Raw genomic sequence first — 16420 nt, forward strand, 5'->3', positions numbered from 1 at the left:
ATATTATTAACCGGTTCCCATGCTTTTAAAATAACAGTTCTGTTCCTTTGTTCTTTTCTGTTTTCGGTTCTGTTCCCTGAACCGGATTCAACCCCTGGTTCCTCAAAAAGTCCCTTGCATACAACTGCATGCACAACATTTATTTTCATGTTTCTTGTGCCTGTAGTCACTGCAGATTTCTACTCCCCACTGGTGGTGGTGCAACAAACTGATTTTTCCAACCCCCAACTAGTCGTGGCCATGCAGATACACTTCCCCTGCAACACTGGCAGAATGCCCAAAAGCCTCCTGCTGCTCATGCTTGTAATGACTTTGCTGCTTGCGTTTGTTGTGGAAATTCAACACAGGGACACTCAAAGTCAATATTAAATGAACCACTCTTTATTGTCAGCAAGCTGGAGAGGTAACAGTCCAACATAGATGCATAAAGTACCAGTCTGAAGTGAGCTCTAAATGGGCCTTCCTTATATAGTGCCTTAAATACAGCTACATAAAAACCTACATAAACATGATTCATTGGATTGGTTCCTACATGTGACTGGCTCCGTCTCCTATCTTAACTTAAACATATTCTGGCCGTTCTGCCAGATGTTCCCAAGGAGAGGGTCATGACCGTCTCCCCCTTATATCTCTACTCAGCACCTACAGGAACCAATGATTGTATGTACAATTCAAGGCTATCTCTTCAGACAACAAAATTTCCCTCACATTCCATCCTCATCACTCTGTGATAATAATCTTTACATTTTATGGTAAGCATTAGATTATAGCTTCGTTCAAAGGGAAGTTCTATCAAAATACATCATTATAAGTAAGCGAAATCAACACATAAAACAGCCACTTAATCCTTTCAAACCCTTCTTTCTGGGTTGACAATCCAATTTCTAAAACCTTTGCAGTAGAATGTCTTAACTTAAGACCTTCACTTCATACAGTTACACATATGCTTCTTTATTATCCAAGTTCATTCATGGTAATACTATCATCATAATAAAGGTTATACTTCTATTAACAGGAGTGAATCTAATTTCATTCATAATCCTCATAATAAAGCTAAAATCTACAATCAAAGGTTATAATCAACGGGAGTGAGTATATCAAAAATGTACACACATACACAAGAGATCTGTAGATTAAGAGGTGAATACATCTCCAAAGCTCTTACCACAATCGGTTGCATTGACATATGCTCTGCATTAACTGTCCCTTGGACATCTACTTAGTCAAATCATAAGACCTGTTGTGTTACAAATCTGCTAAGACCTTCAAAAAGTTGGTGCTGGCTCATTAGCTCAGTGTTCCACATAATGGAAACAGATTATTGGTTTAGATGACATTACCTTCTAAACTTGTTCAAATGAAAACAACCTTCAATCATTACTCATCATCCTTCTCTACAGGGGGGAATGAAAGCTGATAGCTGCTGAGATCTTATTAGCCAGAGAGGCACAGATAGCCTTACAGCATGTTAATAACACAATTAGGCAAACTAAGCAAAAAACGCACGATGTAGCACATTGGGCAATTTGGGATCCCCAACTTCCAAACAGGGATTCCAACCAAGTTGCAAGCGTCCACTCTGGTTTTGGGGGATTTTTCTTAGCAACAGTGGCAATGTATTCGGCAAGATCAGTCACATTAGAAGAGTGGTCACCCTGAGGAAGGCACAGTGATGCCCGAAACATTGGATAATACCCATTAAATTGCTGGGAGTTTATACATGAAGTATGCGACTTTCTTTCTTTTGATAGTTTATAGTTTATTCGCTGATAGTCAGCACCTCCACACAAACTATTTTTTTCTGGGTGTGCGCCAGCTCATGTTTTTTTAATCTGGGACAAAAGTTCAACCTTCATTGTCAATCATTGCACAAGTGCCCCCTTAACCTGCCAGAAGAGAGTCAAGAGCCTCTCTGTTTTGCAGAGCTAACTTACGCAATTATTTTAGTTCATTGCCAATTTTCTCTGTGTCTAGAGATGTCACGAATTTGGTCTAGGGGACATGCAACTCCATACCCAGGGAAGAACACACCAAATAACCCGGAGGCAGGTGTGTGAATGATGTCAGTTAGAGACCTCGTATCTCTCCTCATTCCAGGAGGTTTGTAGTCTCTTAACAGAGCCTTCAGATCCCTCTAATTATTTGGAACGGTTCTCATAGCTGTCACCACAAACCCAACAGCACCTCCCCAGTTCGAGGGAAAGCTATAGTAAGCCATCTTACCACACAGCCAATAGGTTCCATCAATAGGTTCCATTCGGAGCTCCTCACAAAGGGATAATAACAAGATAGACTGAAATACCAGAAGTAACATTACCAGGTTCACCAGTGTCGGCATTGTTAATGGTTAACTGTGGTTGTGTAATGCAGAAAACGTCATTGGGTCAGGGTTGTGTGGCATCTCTACTAAGAATGGTAAGTCCATTTGCATATCAGATTTACCCCTATGGGAACTCCCACAAGTGGTAAACCTGCTCCTACCTTAACTGGCCCCAACCCACACATCCAACACACTTTTTGTCCAGACGTAAGATTAGCAACCATTTCTGCTCTAGAGAGGAACAGATTGTTGTCATGGTTATGGGGGCCCAGCAGTGTAGCTCCCTCCAGTAACCACGAGCACAACCGTTCCTTGATTTTAACTGCCGGCTTTATTCTGTAGATTTAGTCAGAATTATCACCTTCCGTGAGAACTATAAAGTAAATGAAAAATACAGTTAAGCACACTCTTACAACCTTATCTAACGAGTGACTTATTAGCTTGGTATAACTCTGAAGTGCTTACATACATAAACAGTTTAGCCGGCGCCATAACAGTATCAGATTAAACACATAAATAAAGGAAAAATACCTCATTGGCTGCTTATTACAGAAGGGAGGATATCAAACTTCACACTTATTATTCCTGGCATGAATTCACGCTTCATCCTTAATTATTATAACGTTACCATCCTAACATACACGCTTCAACCTTTATGAACTACACCCGATGACATGAAAACTTAGCTAACACAGCGCGGGATTGCCTTCCCTCCAAAAGTGTGTTGCTACAATAAGGATCCCCGTTACAACAGTTATTAGCTACGTAGTTCCGCTTGTCTTATTTCCCCCGCACAGCGGACACGTAAACAATTCAAACACAAAACAAAGACATAACCTGTAAGTCTAACTGTCAGTTACAAGCAGGGCTCTCCTTCTCCGATGACCATCTACTTCTTGGCCACTAATCCGGGCCTGTGTTGTTCCCTTTGGCTTTAGACTCATCTCATCTACTTCTGTCAGGTTTCCCACAAGAGGACAACTTACTGTTCTTATTAGCACACCTGTGCTAATGCAGAGAAGGGCCACACTGCACCACTGGAACTAGCGAGGCCCCATCTTCTTCTGTATCAGGAACTCGTCTGCAGTGCGACTCATGGATCCAGGTATCTCTCTCAGCAACCTTCACCGCAGTGGGGGTAGTCAGATGAACTTGGTACGGGCCTCTCCAACGGGGTTCCTTCCAACTCTTTCTCCTAATGTCTTTCACCACCACGAAATCACCTGGATTCAAACAGTGTTCAGCTCCAACTGCTAGATTTGGCAAAGACGCCTTCACCCGGGGGAAAATACTCTTAAGAACACTGTTAAGGGTGACACAATACTCAACCATGTCTTCCTCCATTCCTTGCAGGGACAATCTGTTCTGGGGAAAAGGTGTATTTGTCATCCACATGGGACGGCCAGTCAGCACCTCGTGTGGAGAGAGACCAGTGACTTTATGGGATCTGTCTCATACTTGTCTGTGCTAATGGAACTTAAATACGTTTTACCTCATTTCTACCAGCAGGTCACATGTGCAACCAGAGGAAAAATAACTCTAGACCACCTTTACTCCACACACAGAGACGCATACAAAGCTCTCACTCGCCCTCCATTTGGCAAATCTGACCATAATTCTATCCTCCTGATTCCTGCTTACAAGCAAAGACTAAAGCCAGTGACTCGCTCAATACGGAAGTAGTCAGATGACGCAGATGCTATGCTGCAGGACTGTTTTGCTAGCACAGACTGGAAAATGTTTCGGGATTCATCCAATGGCATTGAGGAGTTACCACCTCAGTCACCGGCTTCATCAATAAGTGCATCGGCAACGTCGTCCCCACAGTAACCGTACGTACATATTCCAACCAGAAGCCATGGATTACAGGCTACATCCGCACCGAGCTAAAGAATAGAGCTGCTGCTTTCAAGGAGTGGGACACTAATCCAGACGCTTATAAGAAATCCTGCTGTGCCCTCAGACGAACCATCAAACTCACTGTTTATTATCTATGCACAGTCACTTTACCCCTTCCTACATGTACAAATTACCTCGACTAACCTGTACCCCTGGACATTGACTCGGTACTGGTACCCCCTGTATATAGCCTCGTTATTGTTATTCTATTGTGTTACTTTTTACATTTTTTACTTTAGTTTATTTAGTAAATATTTTCTTAACTCTATTTTCTTAAAACTGCATTTTTGGTTAATAAATCCTCTACGGGATCGGTGTCCCCCCCACGGGACGTTGAGCTAACGTAGGCTAATGTGATTAACTTGAGGTCGTAAGTAACAGGAAATTTCCCAGGACATAGACATATCTGATATGGGCTGATTCTTGTCACTGCACTGTCCAATTTACAGTAGCTATTACAGTGAAATAACACCATGCTATTGTTTGAGGAGAGTGCACAGTTATGAACTTGACAATATATTAATAAACCAATTAGGCACTTTTGGGCAGTCTTGATACAACATTTTGAACAGAAATGCAATGGTTCATTGAATCAGTCTAAAACTTTGCCCATACACTGCTGCCATCTAGTGGCCAAAATTTAAATTGCGCCTAACCTGGAATAGTACATTATGGCTTTTTTCTTGCATTTCAAAGATGGAGAAAAAAAAACATGTTTTTTTCTTTGTATTATCTTTTACCAGATCTAATGTGTTACATTCCCCAACGTTCATTTCACATTTCCACAAACTTCAAAGTGTTTCAAATGATATCAAGAATATGAATATCCTTGCTTCAGATCCTGATCTACAGGCAATTAGATTTGGGTATGTCATTTTAGGGGAAAATTGAAAAAAAAGGCTCCGATCCTTAATTAAGAGGTTTAACATGACCTTTATGAATTATGAAGCCTTTATGTGCTTGTTTTGATTACATAAATACTTAATGGGGGTTTTGGAGGGTGTTTGAATAAACGCTGAAATTAAGGTCTGTGGTAAACACAGGCTTAGAACAAAACGTACAAGATCTCCTATGAGATAATCTTAATCAGCTAAAGTAACTTTTTGTGCATTTTTAAGATGGCCTATGTTAGTGCCTACAAAAAGACACAATTGTTCTCAATTAGTTTTAGCATGATGGTAAATTACAGCTATACTGAACAAAAATATAAATGCAACATGCAACAATTTCTAATATTTTACTGAGTTATAGTTCATTTGAGGAAATCAATCAATTGAAAAAAAGTTCATTAGAACTTAATCAACGGATTTCACGTTACTTGGAATACAGATATGCATCTGTTGGTCACAGATACAGTACCAGTCAAAAGTCTGGACACACCTACTCATTCAAGGGTTTTTCTTTACATTGTAGAATAATAGTGAAGACATCAAAACTATGAAATAATACATGGAATCATGTAGTAACCAAAAAAGTGTTAAACAAATAAAATATATGTTATGTTTGAGATTCTTCAAAGTAGGGACTCTTCGCTTCGATGACAGCTTTGTACACTCTTGGCATTCTCTAAACCCACTTCATGGAATGCATTTCAATTAATAGGTGTTTTTTTCCCAACAGGACAATGACCCAACACACCTCCAGGCTGTGTACAATGAGCGATTTACCCTTATAGAATGCTAGTACAAATGAGAGTTTAGTCAGGAATAGCCATGGACCAAAAGAGAAAAGCAAACTTTTTGGAAGACGAGATCACGGCGATGGTAGAGGAGATTGAAGACAGGCAACACGTATTATTTGGTGGACTAAATAGTGGGTTGACAAACAAAGCCAAACAGGTAGCTTGGGAGTGTATCGCCACTGCAGTGAATGAGGTGGGGCATCAAGACAGAACTGTGGCTGATGTGAAAAATAAATGGTCTGGCCTTATTGAACTGCAAGGGGAAAAAAGAATAGCCATACATAACCGCAGCATTAAGGCAACGGGAGGGGGGCTTGGCACGCCGGAGCTCTCCCAACTGGACCAGCACATTGGGGAAAGCGCATACACTGGCACATGCTCCGACAGCGACAGTGAATGTTTCAAAAAAGGTGAGTTTCTTCTATTTTGCTTTTTTGCTTTATTTAAATTTTTCATATGGTTTAATCCCAACTTTTACATAATTTAGCAGTAACATCGGAAACGGTGAAGTCGGCGCGCAAAACCCTCTACGACTGCATCACTGGATCATATTAATATATTATTCCAAATAATTTGGGTTCATGGAATGCCTCTGCTGATCCTACAGCTATTGTATGCAGTAATCATGTGCCTATGAACCAGAGTGTCCTAGTAGGGAGTCCAGCTCACCCTGCACTAACATAACATGAGCATATCTACTTCTGCTACGCTTCCCAGTAAAGCAATGAAAACAATCAAGCATCCCAGAAGTGCAAAAAATAGCCCACGTTAACATATGTAGCTTAAGAAACAATGTTCATGAAATAAATCATTTGCTAGTAAAAGATGACATTCATATTCTGACTATCTCTGAAACTCACTTAGATAATACCTTTGATGATACAGTGGTAGCAATAAATGGTTATAAACAAGCCAGAAATGTCAAAGGTGGAAGTGTTGCCGTTTTATATTCAGAACCACATTCCTGTAAAGCTTAGAGAGGATCTCATGATACTGTTGAAGTAATATGGCTACAGGTTTATCTGCCTCACCTAAAGCCCATTCTGGTGGGAAGCTGCTATATAACAGTCAACAGAGAGGTATATTTTCTGGGTGATTTAAATATTGCCTGGCTTTCATCAAGCTGTCAACTCAAGAAAAAGCTTCAAACTGTAACTAGTGCCTACAACGTGGTTCAGGTTATCAGACCAACCTACCAGGCCAGTTACAAACAGCACAGGAATGAAATCATCAACATGTAGTGATCACATCTTTACTAATGCTGCAGAAATTTGCATTAAAGCAGTATCCAAATACCAAAGTTCCAAAGACTGGGCCTGATATAGTGTATAAGAGGACATTCAATAAGTTTTGTAGTGATTCCTATGTTGTTGATGTAAATAATATTTGTTGGTCTGTGTTGTGTAATCTGGAGCAACCAGACGCTGCACTTGACACATTTATGAAATTGCTTATTCCAGTTACTAATAAGCATGCAACCATTAAGAAAATGACTGTAAAAATGGTTAAATCTCCATGGATTGATGAGGAATTAAAAAATTGGTTGAGAGGGATGAGGCAAAAGGAATGGCAAAAACATCTGGCTGCACAACCGATTGGAAAACGTACTGCAAATTGAGAAATCCTGTGATGAAATTGAATAAAAAGAAGAAACTATACAATGAAACAAAGATAAATGATAGTAAAAACCTTTGGAGCACCTTAAATGAAATGTTCGGAAAAAAGGCAAACTCAGCTCCATCATTCATTGAAACAGATGGCTAATTCATCACAAAACCCACTGATATTTCCAATTACTTTAATGATTTTTTTCATTGGCAAGATTAGCCAACTTAGGCATTACATGCCAGCAACAAACGCTGACACTACACATCCAAGTATAAATATAACTGATCAAATTATGAAAGACAAGCATTGTAATTTTGAATTCTGTAAAGTGAGTGTGAAAGAAAAAGTATTGTTGTCTATCATCAATGAGAAGCCACAGAGGTCTGACAACTTGGATGGAAAATGACTGAGGATAATAGCAGACGATATTGCCACTCCTATTTGCCATATCTTCAATCTTAGCCTACCAGAAAGTGTGTGCCCTCAGGCCTGGAGGGAAGCAAAAGTAATTATGTTACCCAAGAATAGTAAAGCCCCCTTACTGGCTCAAATCACCAATCAGACTGTTATGAACCCTTCGAAAACTTTTGTAAAAAATTGTGTTTGACCAGATACAATGCTATTTTACTGTAAACAAATTGACAACAGCTGTTTTGTTAGACTTCAGTGTGGCTTTTGATATTATCGATCAGTCTGCTGCCAGAAAAACATATGTGTTATGGCTTTCCACCCCCTGCTATATTGTGGATAAAGGGTTACCTGTCTAACAGAATACAGAGGGTGTTCTTTAAAGGAAGCCTCTCCAACACAATCCAGGTAGAATCAGGAATTCCCCAGGGCAGCTGTGTAAGCCCCTTACTTTTTAAAATGTTTACTAATGACATGCCACTGGCCTTGAGTAAAGCCAGTTTGTCTATGTATGTGGATGACTCAACACTATACATGTCAGCTACTACAGCGAGTGAAATCACTGCAACACTTAACAAAGAGCTGCAGATAGTTTCATAATGGGTGGTAAGGAATAAGTTAGTCATAAATATTTCAAAAACTAAAAGCATTGTATTTGGGATGAATCATTCACTAAACCCTAAACCTCAACTAAATCTTGTAATAAACAATGTGGAAATTGAGCAAGTTGAGGTGACTAAACTGCTTGGTGTAACACTGTCATGGACAAAACAATCTGATCCAACAGTAGCTAAGATGGGGACAAGTCTATCCATAATAAAGGGCTGCTCTGACTTTTCAACAACACTACTGGCTCTAGTTTTGTCGCACATAGACTACTGTTCAGTCATGTGGTCAGGTGCCACAAAGAGGGACCTCAGAAAATTACAATTGGCTCAGAACAGGGCAGCATGGCTGGCCCTTAAATGTACATGGAGAGCTAACATTAATAATATGCATGTATGCATGTAAATTTCATGGCTCAAAGTGGAGGAGAAATTGACTTCATCACTACTTGTTTTTGTAAAATGTGTTGACATGCTGAATGCACGGAGGTGTCTGTTTAAACTACTAGCACACAGCTCGGAAACCCATGCATACCCCACAAGGCATGCCACCAAAGGTCTCTTCACAATCCCCAAGTCAAGAACAGACTATGGGAGGCGCACAGTGCTATATAGAGCCATGGCTACTTGCAACTCTATTCAACATCATGTAACTGATGCAAGCAGTGGAATCAGATTTAAAATACACCTTATGGAACAGCGGGGACTGTGAAGAGAAACACACGCACAGACACATATACACACGATAAGACACACACTCTACACACACTTACACATGAATATTGTATTGTAAATATGTGATAGTGGAGTAGTGGCCTGAGGGAACACACTAAATACATTGGGTAAAGTTTTATGAAATGTAATGTCATGTAATATTTTCAATTGTATATAACTGCCTTAACGTTGCTGAACCCCAGGAAGAGTATCTGGGGATCCTTAATAAATACAAATACAAATAGAACAAAATGTATAAGAACTCCTAAGCCTGTGTTAACCTCAGACCTTATTTAAGGCATTGATCCCAAAACCCCATTCTTTACACATGAATTTCCTCCATAGGAATGGCCAATGAACCAGAAGTAGAAACCGCTAACTCATATCCGGTTTTTAGGACTACAAGCTGGCGACCTCTATTGCTGGCGTGATCCACTAAGGCGGTAAGACCAGTGACCCTATACGGAAAAGTAATATATGGCCATATATGACCTTATATACCTTATTTACATAGGAATTCAAGTGCATCCTCAGGTGCATCCTGTTTCCATTGATCATCCTTGCGATGTTTCTACAACTTGATTGGAGTCCACCTGTGATAAATTCAATTGATTGGACATGATTTGGAAAGGCACACCCCTGTCTACATAAGGTCCCACAGTTGACAATGCATGTCAAAGCAAAAACCAAGCCATGAGGTCGAAGGAATTATCCGTAGAGCTCAGAGACAGAATTGTGTCAAGGCACAGATCTGGGGAAGGGTACCAAAAAATGTTTGCAGCATTGAAGGTCCCCAAGAACACAGTGGCCTCCATCATTCTTAAATGGAAGAAGTTTGGAACCACCAAGACTCTTAGAGCTGGCCGCCCGGCCAAACTGAGCAATCGGGGGGAAAGTGCCTTGGTCAGGGAGGTGACCAAGAACCCGATGGTCACTCTGACAGAGTTCCAGAGACCCTCTGTGGAGATGGGAGAACCTTCCAGAAGGACAACTATCTTTGCAGAACTCCACCAATCAGGCCTTTATGGTAGAGTGGCCAGACGGAAGCCACTCCTCATTAAAAGGCACATGACAGCCTGCTTGAAGTTTGCCAAAAGGCACCTAATGGACTCAAGACGATGAGAAACAAGATTTTCTGGTCTGATGAAACCTTGATTGAACTCTTTGGCCTGAATGCCAAGCCTCACGTCAGTAGAAAACCTGGCACCATCCCTACGGTGAAGCATGGTGGTGGCAGCATCATGCTGTGGTGATGTTTTTCAGCGGAAGGGACTGGGAAACTAATTAGGATCGATGGAATGATGAACAGAGCAAAGTACAGCGAGATCCTTGATGAAAACCTGCTCCAGAGCGCACAGGACCTCAGACTGGGGTGAAGGTTCACCTTCCAACAGGACAACGACCTTAAGTACACAGCCAAGATAACACAGGACTGGCTTCGGAACAAGTCTTTGAATGTCATCGCATTTGCAGACTAATGTAAATCTACCATTCATGTGATGAGTAGATTGGATAGTGATAATTTAGGCTATTAATAAGCACGTAACGTTATTGACATAGGTTCATAGGCAATATCAGAGCTGTTTCCTTCGCATGGGAATAATGTGGCCTTTTGATCAACTTTTCATGCAATTATACTACACTTTATATGACTGGAGAAATTAGCAGAATGTTTTTTAATACGATGGTAGCCTACCCTACAGATACTGACAACAGACCAATAGAAACGACCTTGTCTTGAATGCAACCATGTAATCAAGGCCTATGAAAAAGGGATCCTGGCTAAAAGGGATCCATCTTTTGTCAAAAGTATATTTTTGGGGGGGGGGGGGGGGGGGGGGGTTTATCTAACTGTAAACTAATTATCCTAATCTGCTACGAAATATCAAATATGACGTTAACGCAAATATGACGTTATCAAATATGACGGCTATAAAAAAAAACTGGATCCCTTCTAGCCATGACCATGAAAAGGGGAGCCACAAATTGTACAATATGACATCCACATTGCCTGGAGGGCATTATTTTCCAAAAAAGCTCCAATGGTTGTCATATATTCATATAATAACCCAAAGAAAATTTGTTGAGAGCTTTATTCATAAGAGTGAAAATGTATGGACATTACAACATAGGAAAAAGGCCTCAATAGGATAGAACAACCTGCTGTGTTGACTATTGCTTGTTCCAGCCCAACAATAGATGCAATCTTTATATGGCAGTAAAACACCAGAATGAATTAAATACAACCAAACAATTACATTTACATTTACATTTAAGTCATTTAGCAGACGCTCTTATCCAGAGCGACTTACAAATTGGTGCATTCACCTTATGATATCCAGTGGAACAACCACTTTACAATAGTGCATCTAACTCTTTTAAGGGGGGGGGGGGGGGTTAGAAGAATTACTTTATCCTATCCTAGGTATTCCTTAAAGAGGTGGGGTTTCAGGTGTCTCCGGAAGGTGGTGATTGACTCCGCTGACCTGGCGTCGTGAGGGAGTTTGTTCCACCATTGGGGTGCCAGAGCAGCGAACAGTTTTGACTGGGCTGAGCGGGAACTGTACTTCCTCAGAGGTAGGGAGGCGAGCAGGCCAGAGGTGGATGAACGCAGTGCCCTTGTTTGGGTGTAGGGCCTGATCAGAGCCTGAAGGTACGGAGGTGCCGTTCCCCTCACAGCTCCGTAGGCAAGCACCATGGTCTTGTAGCGGATGCGAGCTTCAACTGGAAGCCAGTGGAGAGAGCGGAGGAGCGGGGTGACGTGAGAGAACTTGGGAAAGTTGAACACCAGACGGGCTGCGGCGTTCTGGATGAGTTGTAGGGGTTTAATGGCACAGGCAGGGAGCCCAGCCAACAGCGAGTTGCAGTAATCCAGACGGGAGATGACAAGTGCCTGGATTAGGACCTGCGCCGCTTCCTGCGTGAGGCAGGGTCGTACTCTGCGAATGTTGTAGAGCATGAACCTACAGGAACGGGTCACCGCCTTGATGTTAGTTGAGAACAACAGGGTGTTGTCCAGGATCACGCCAAGGTTCTTAGCACTCTGGGAGGAGGACACAATGGAGTTGTCAACCGTGATGGCGAGATCATGGAACGGGCAGTCCTTCCCCGGGAGGAAGAGCAGCTCCGTCTTGCCGAGGTTCAGCTTGAGGTGGTGATCCGTCATCCACACTGATATGTCTGCCAGACATGCAGAGATGCGATTCACCACCTGGTTATCAGAGGGGGGAAAGGAGAAGATTAATTGTGTGTCGTCTGCATAGCAATGATAGGAGAGACCATGTGAGGATATGACAGAGCCAAGTGACTTGGTGTATAGCGAGAATAGGAGAGGGCCTAGAACAGAGCCCTGCCAATTAAGAGCCCTAATGGTATAGACCTGAAGAAGTGATATTCTAACATCAGGTGTGCTTTCATTTGTTTATGTACTACTGTAGGTTCCTCAGCTGACCTCTGTTATTAAGACACCCATGCTGACTGGATTCCCACTGTGAAGATGAGCAATGCTGCAGAAGCATCCATTTCTACTTTGTCCTTTTCCAAATATGAAAGGAGACTTCCCTCAATTATACAAGATGGTTGTTATATGTGCTTTGGTCAATCTGAATGATTCGGTTATGCCATTTGAGTAGAGCACCTTCACCTTGTCATGCATAAATCTCCCCCTTAAACTGTATGAATATATAAAATGTAATTTGGAACATGTAAAATACTGTTAATGATATTGTAAACAATGTACTTTAAAAATAGGCTACATTGTTGTATGGGTGAAATTAAAATAGTAATCTTTGCTTTGCCTAGTCCCATTGAATAGAAAGTATTTCTTATAGCCTAATTATTTTATTTAACAATTTAAACACATTTAGCATAGACAATGTAATTGTTGTGGTAGTCTTAGTCAAACAATCTTCATTATCACAATGCCACTCAGACCTTCTTGGAGAAAAGTATCTGGCATTGGACTTGGTAGTAGTAGTTGTGTGTATGTTTTAAGCTAAGGATCCCATCTCGTGCTTCCAGACATTTCACCACCTAGATTACAAGGGTTGTATTTGAAACAAAATATGTAATGCATGGCATGTACAAAATCTAGTATAATGACTAGCTTCATATACATTGTCTGCTGGTATCATTTGTAATTGAGAAGATATATGTAAACCGTGTGTGATTTAAGCTATCCTATGCTTCAGATGCATAATGTCAAGGGGTGCAATGCAAATGCCCAAAAGGCAAACGCCATTATACTGTAGGCCAGTGGTTCCCAACTCCAGTCCTTGAGTATCCCCAACAGTACAGCTTTAGTGTAGCCCCAGACAAACACACTTGTCAACTAATTATCAGGCCCTCAATGAGTTGAATCAGGTATGTTTGTCTGGGGCTACAACAAAACATTGTGCTGTTGGGGGTATTCAAGGACTGGAGTTGGAAACCACTGCTGTAGGCCTATGGCTGCACTGGCATTGTATGCCATTATCAGCTGCAAAATGGGTTCACATGGTTGATATCCTGAAAAAAATAGCAAGAATCAAATAAAACTAATTGGAGAGCTTATGACTGAACAAAAAGGTCATATTCATTTGAGAATACAACAGACAAATTTGAGATTCCCCTCTTTATTGCAGGAATGTGATCTGTGAATAATCAACATCAACACTAGTTAATCTTGAATAATAGTTAACAATTAAAACAAGTTTAAACAACGTCAAAGAATCAACAATTTCATATAATTTCAATGTGTATAAGTAAGCTAACGCGCATGTAAAGGTTAGACATTTTAGTAACAAGTAGGCTATTATTACCAAAACAATTTCCGGTGAACCAAAAAAAGCCAATACCAGTGGTGGCCAACCTCGAGCCACTGATCGATTGGGTGAGCAGACTAGGACACTGGCTTATTAACGAATTAGGCTTGATATATTGAATCAGGTGTTTTAGTGCTGGGCTAAAACAGAAGCGTGCACACCCAGCAGGTTTGGTCTGCTCCAGTTGTAATAGGTTTATACATTGTGTGACTTTTAAAACGGTATATACTCCATGGCATACAAGGATATACCCTTACTCTCTTGGGACATTCACTGGGACCTCTTCAGCTGCGGACAGGCTTTGACAGCTCTCTGTATCTGAAGACAGAAAACATCACAAGGAAACAGGCTGCATTTTTTCCTTTCCATTATACTCAAGTTAGACAGCCCTTAATATTACGTTGCTATATCACTCTGTCCTCAGTTTTTCTCGCTAGGGACTGGGACTTCCCTATCCCGAGTAGCCTACTCTCCCTTCTCTGACACCTGGAAGTGCTAGCTAATCCTTTCACCCTCTTCCATGGTTGTTAGCTAGCTAACGTTACCTACATAGCTACAAATGCATTTGGTGTTACAACGATAAATAAAGTACATCAAGATAGCTAATATGAAGTTAGCAAGTTGGTGATATGTAAAGTTAACTAACTAGCTTACTTGAAAAGGTTCTCCCACTGCCTCTATTTTATGGGTCCTTAGAAAACTAAATGATGATTGTAGCAAAACGCAGCCAGTCATGTTGACGATTGGAGGTCTTTCATCTTCTTCTTCTGAGGTTTAACGACGGTTGGCATCCAATTTGTTGCATTACTGCCACCTACTAGACCGTATACTTTACTTAAAATAGAAAAATGTACTAAATAAATACCCTACCATCTAACACTATATTCACTAATTTCAAAATTATATAAAATAAAATTAACACCCCCCCCCTACTCCACTAATTAAATGCATTTATTTCTACCTCATGCCATCACCCTAAAAGGATGGGACGTCACCACATCCTGTAACTCTCCTGCACACCCAAATGCCTCTCTGCAGCTGCCACCGCAACCACAATTTTCTGAGACTTCCCATCTATTCCTGCAGTACAATTAATAACCATTGCTGTAAATGCTAAAAATCCAATCTTATTGAAACTTCTTTAATTTTTTGCCCTATCCCTCTGTACTGGTATATCGCTACTACTCTCACCACTTCTCCCATCTTCCTCTACTTTCTCCACTGCCTCAGCATATGACAACTTCTGCTCTACTCTCACTCTAGAAACCTCAACCTGCTTCTCTCGCACGGGACATTTCTGATCCCCAGCTCCATGTGTACCCCTACAATTAACACATTCCACTACTTTCCCCAATGCTACACATTCCTTTGTCTCATGCCCTTCTGCACATTTCTCACACCTTGGACCCTCCCTCCTACACACTGCTGCCACATGCCCACAAGCTTGACACCTGTAACATCTTAACATATTCGGCACATACACTCCTACAGGATAACTTATATACTTCAAAACTCAGAACAGTCACCGACTCTTCTGTTTCCCCACCCTGTCTGCGTCGCATCAAACATCACATACACCGGGAATCTTTGCCTTCAACTGGTCAACGTCTATTATCTCCTCCTAGCCCAGTTTGATCTCCTTTCATTGGTGCCTTTTTCTTGATTACGAAACACTTCACTTTACTTACCCCCATTCGTTTTACTTCAAGCGCATTCGCCCTCTGCCCAACAGAAACACAAACAATTATTACTAGACCACTTCGAGTTACCCTCACCGATTCCACATGACCAAACTCTTTTTCCACCCACTGTGAAACCACACATGGATCAGCCAAAAGGCAAGAGTCCACTTTCTCCATAAACTTCACTCCTACTGTCACAGATTCTTCTTCCTCCTGATCCTCGGTGTATACATCGATCTCCGATTACTTACTTTACCGCACCTACCACCTCCGATACTTCGCCCTCATTTACTTCCATTTCTCCTCCTGTCTTCTATCCGTTGTACAGCTCACACTGCTTACACTTTCTACCATTCTTCTTTAAACAAACAAACCATCTCCTTTTTTCCCGCCCGCCATTTCTAACTGACTCAAACACCCTTTTCCTCCGTCTCTCTCTTAGACCTCATCGTCCTCTCTTTTCCCCTCTAATCCTCCCCCGTATTCCAAGTATACCTTTCCTTGTGATAATACTGCACTTTTCCTTCTGACATACATCTTGCTCTTGTCCTCGCAAAGGATGCCATTTAACTGTCTTTTCCAGTTAAATGCGCTCTTCCAACCATCATCTACTGTCTCGCTTCCGAAAAGTCTGATGTTATTTTGCGATGTGGCTATAGTAGTCCATGGCGGTGTTCGAGAGAATCAAAACCACAATGTAT

General features: G+C 41.2%; 1 protein-coding gene across 2 annotated transcripts; it reads right to left on the reverse strand.

Moving 5' to 3' along the window:
- Positions 1–11310: 11310 nt before the first annotated feature.
- Positions 11311–16420, reverse strand: LOC129824260 (uncharacterized). Of its 2 annotated transcripts, none has more exons than XM_055883770.1 (3): positions 15726–16420; positions 14295–14355; positions 11311–12446 (listed from the first exon to the last, which is right to left on the reverse strand). In XM_055883770.1, the coding sequence occupies exon 3, from the start codon at positions 12399–12401 to the stop codon at positions 11652–11654; it is 750 nt and encodes a 249-aa protein (XP_055739745.1). In that variant the 5' UTR covers positions 12402–12446; positions 14295–14355; positions 15726–16420; the 3' UTR covers positions 11311–11651. The 2 variants fall into 2 exon arrangements, with proteins under 2 accessions (XP_055739745.1, XP_055739744.1); XM_055883769.1 differs by having other exon boundaries at positions 14692–16418.

Source organism: Salvelinus fontinalis, chromosome 26 (genome assembly GCF_029448725.1).
Source record: "Salvelinus fontinalis isolate EN_2023a chromosome 26, ASM2944872v1, whole genome shotgun sequence".
Lineage (NCBI taxonomy): Eukaryota > Metazoa > Chordata > Actinopteri > Salmoniformes > Salmonidae > Salvelinus > Salvelinus fontinalis.

Coding starts and splice junctions, on each gene's coding strand:
- LOC129824260 (XM_055883770.1), bottom strand. CDS start 12,401: ATGACGGATCACCACCTCAAGCTGAACCTCGGCAAGACGGAGCTGCTC.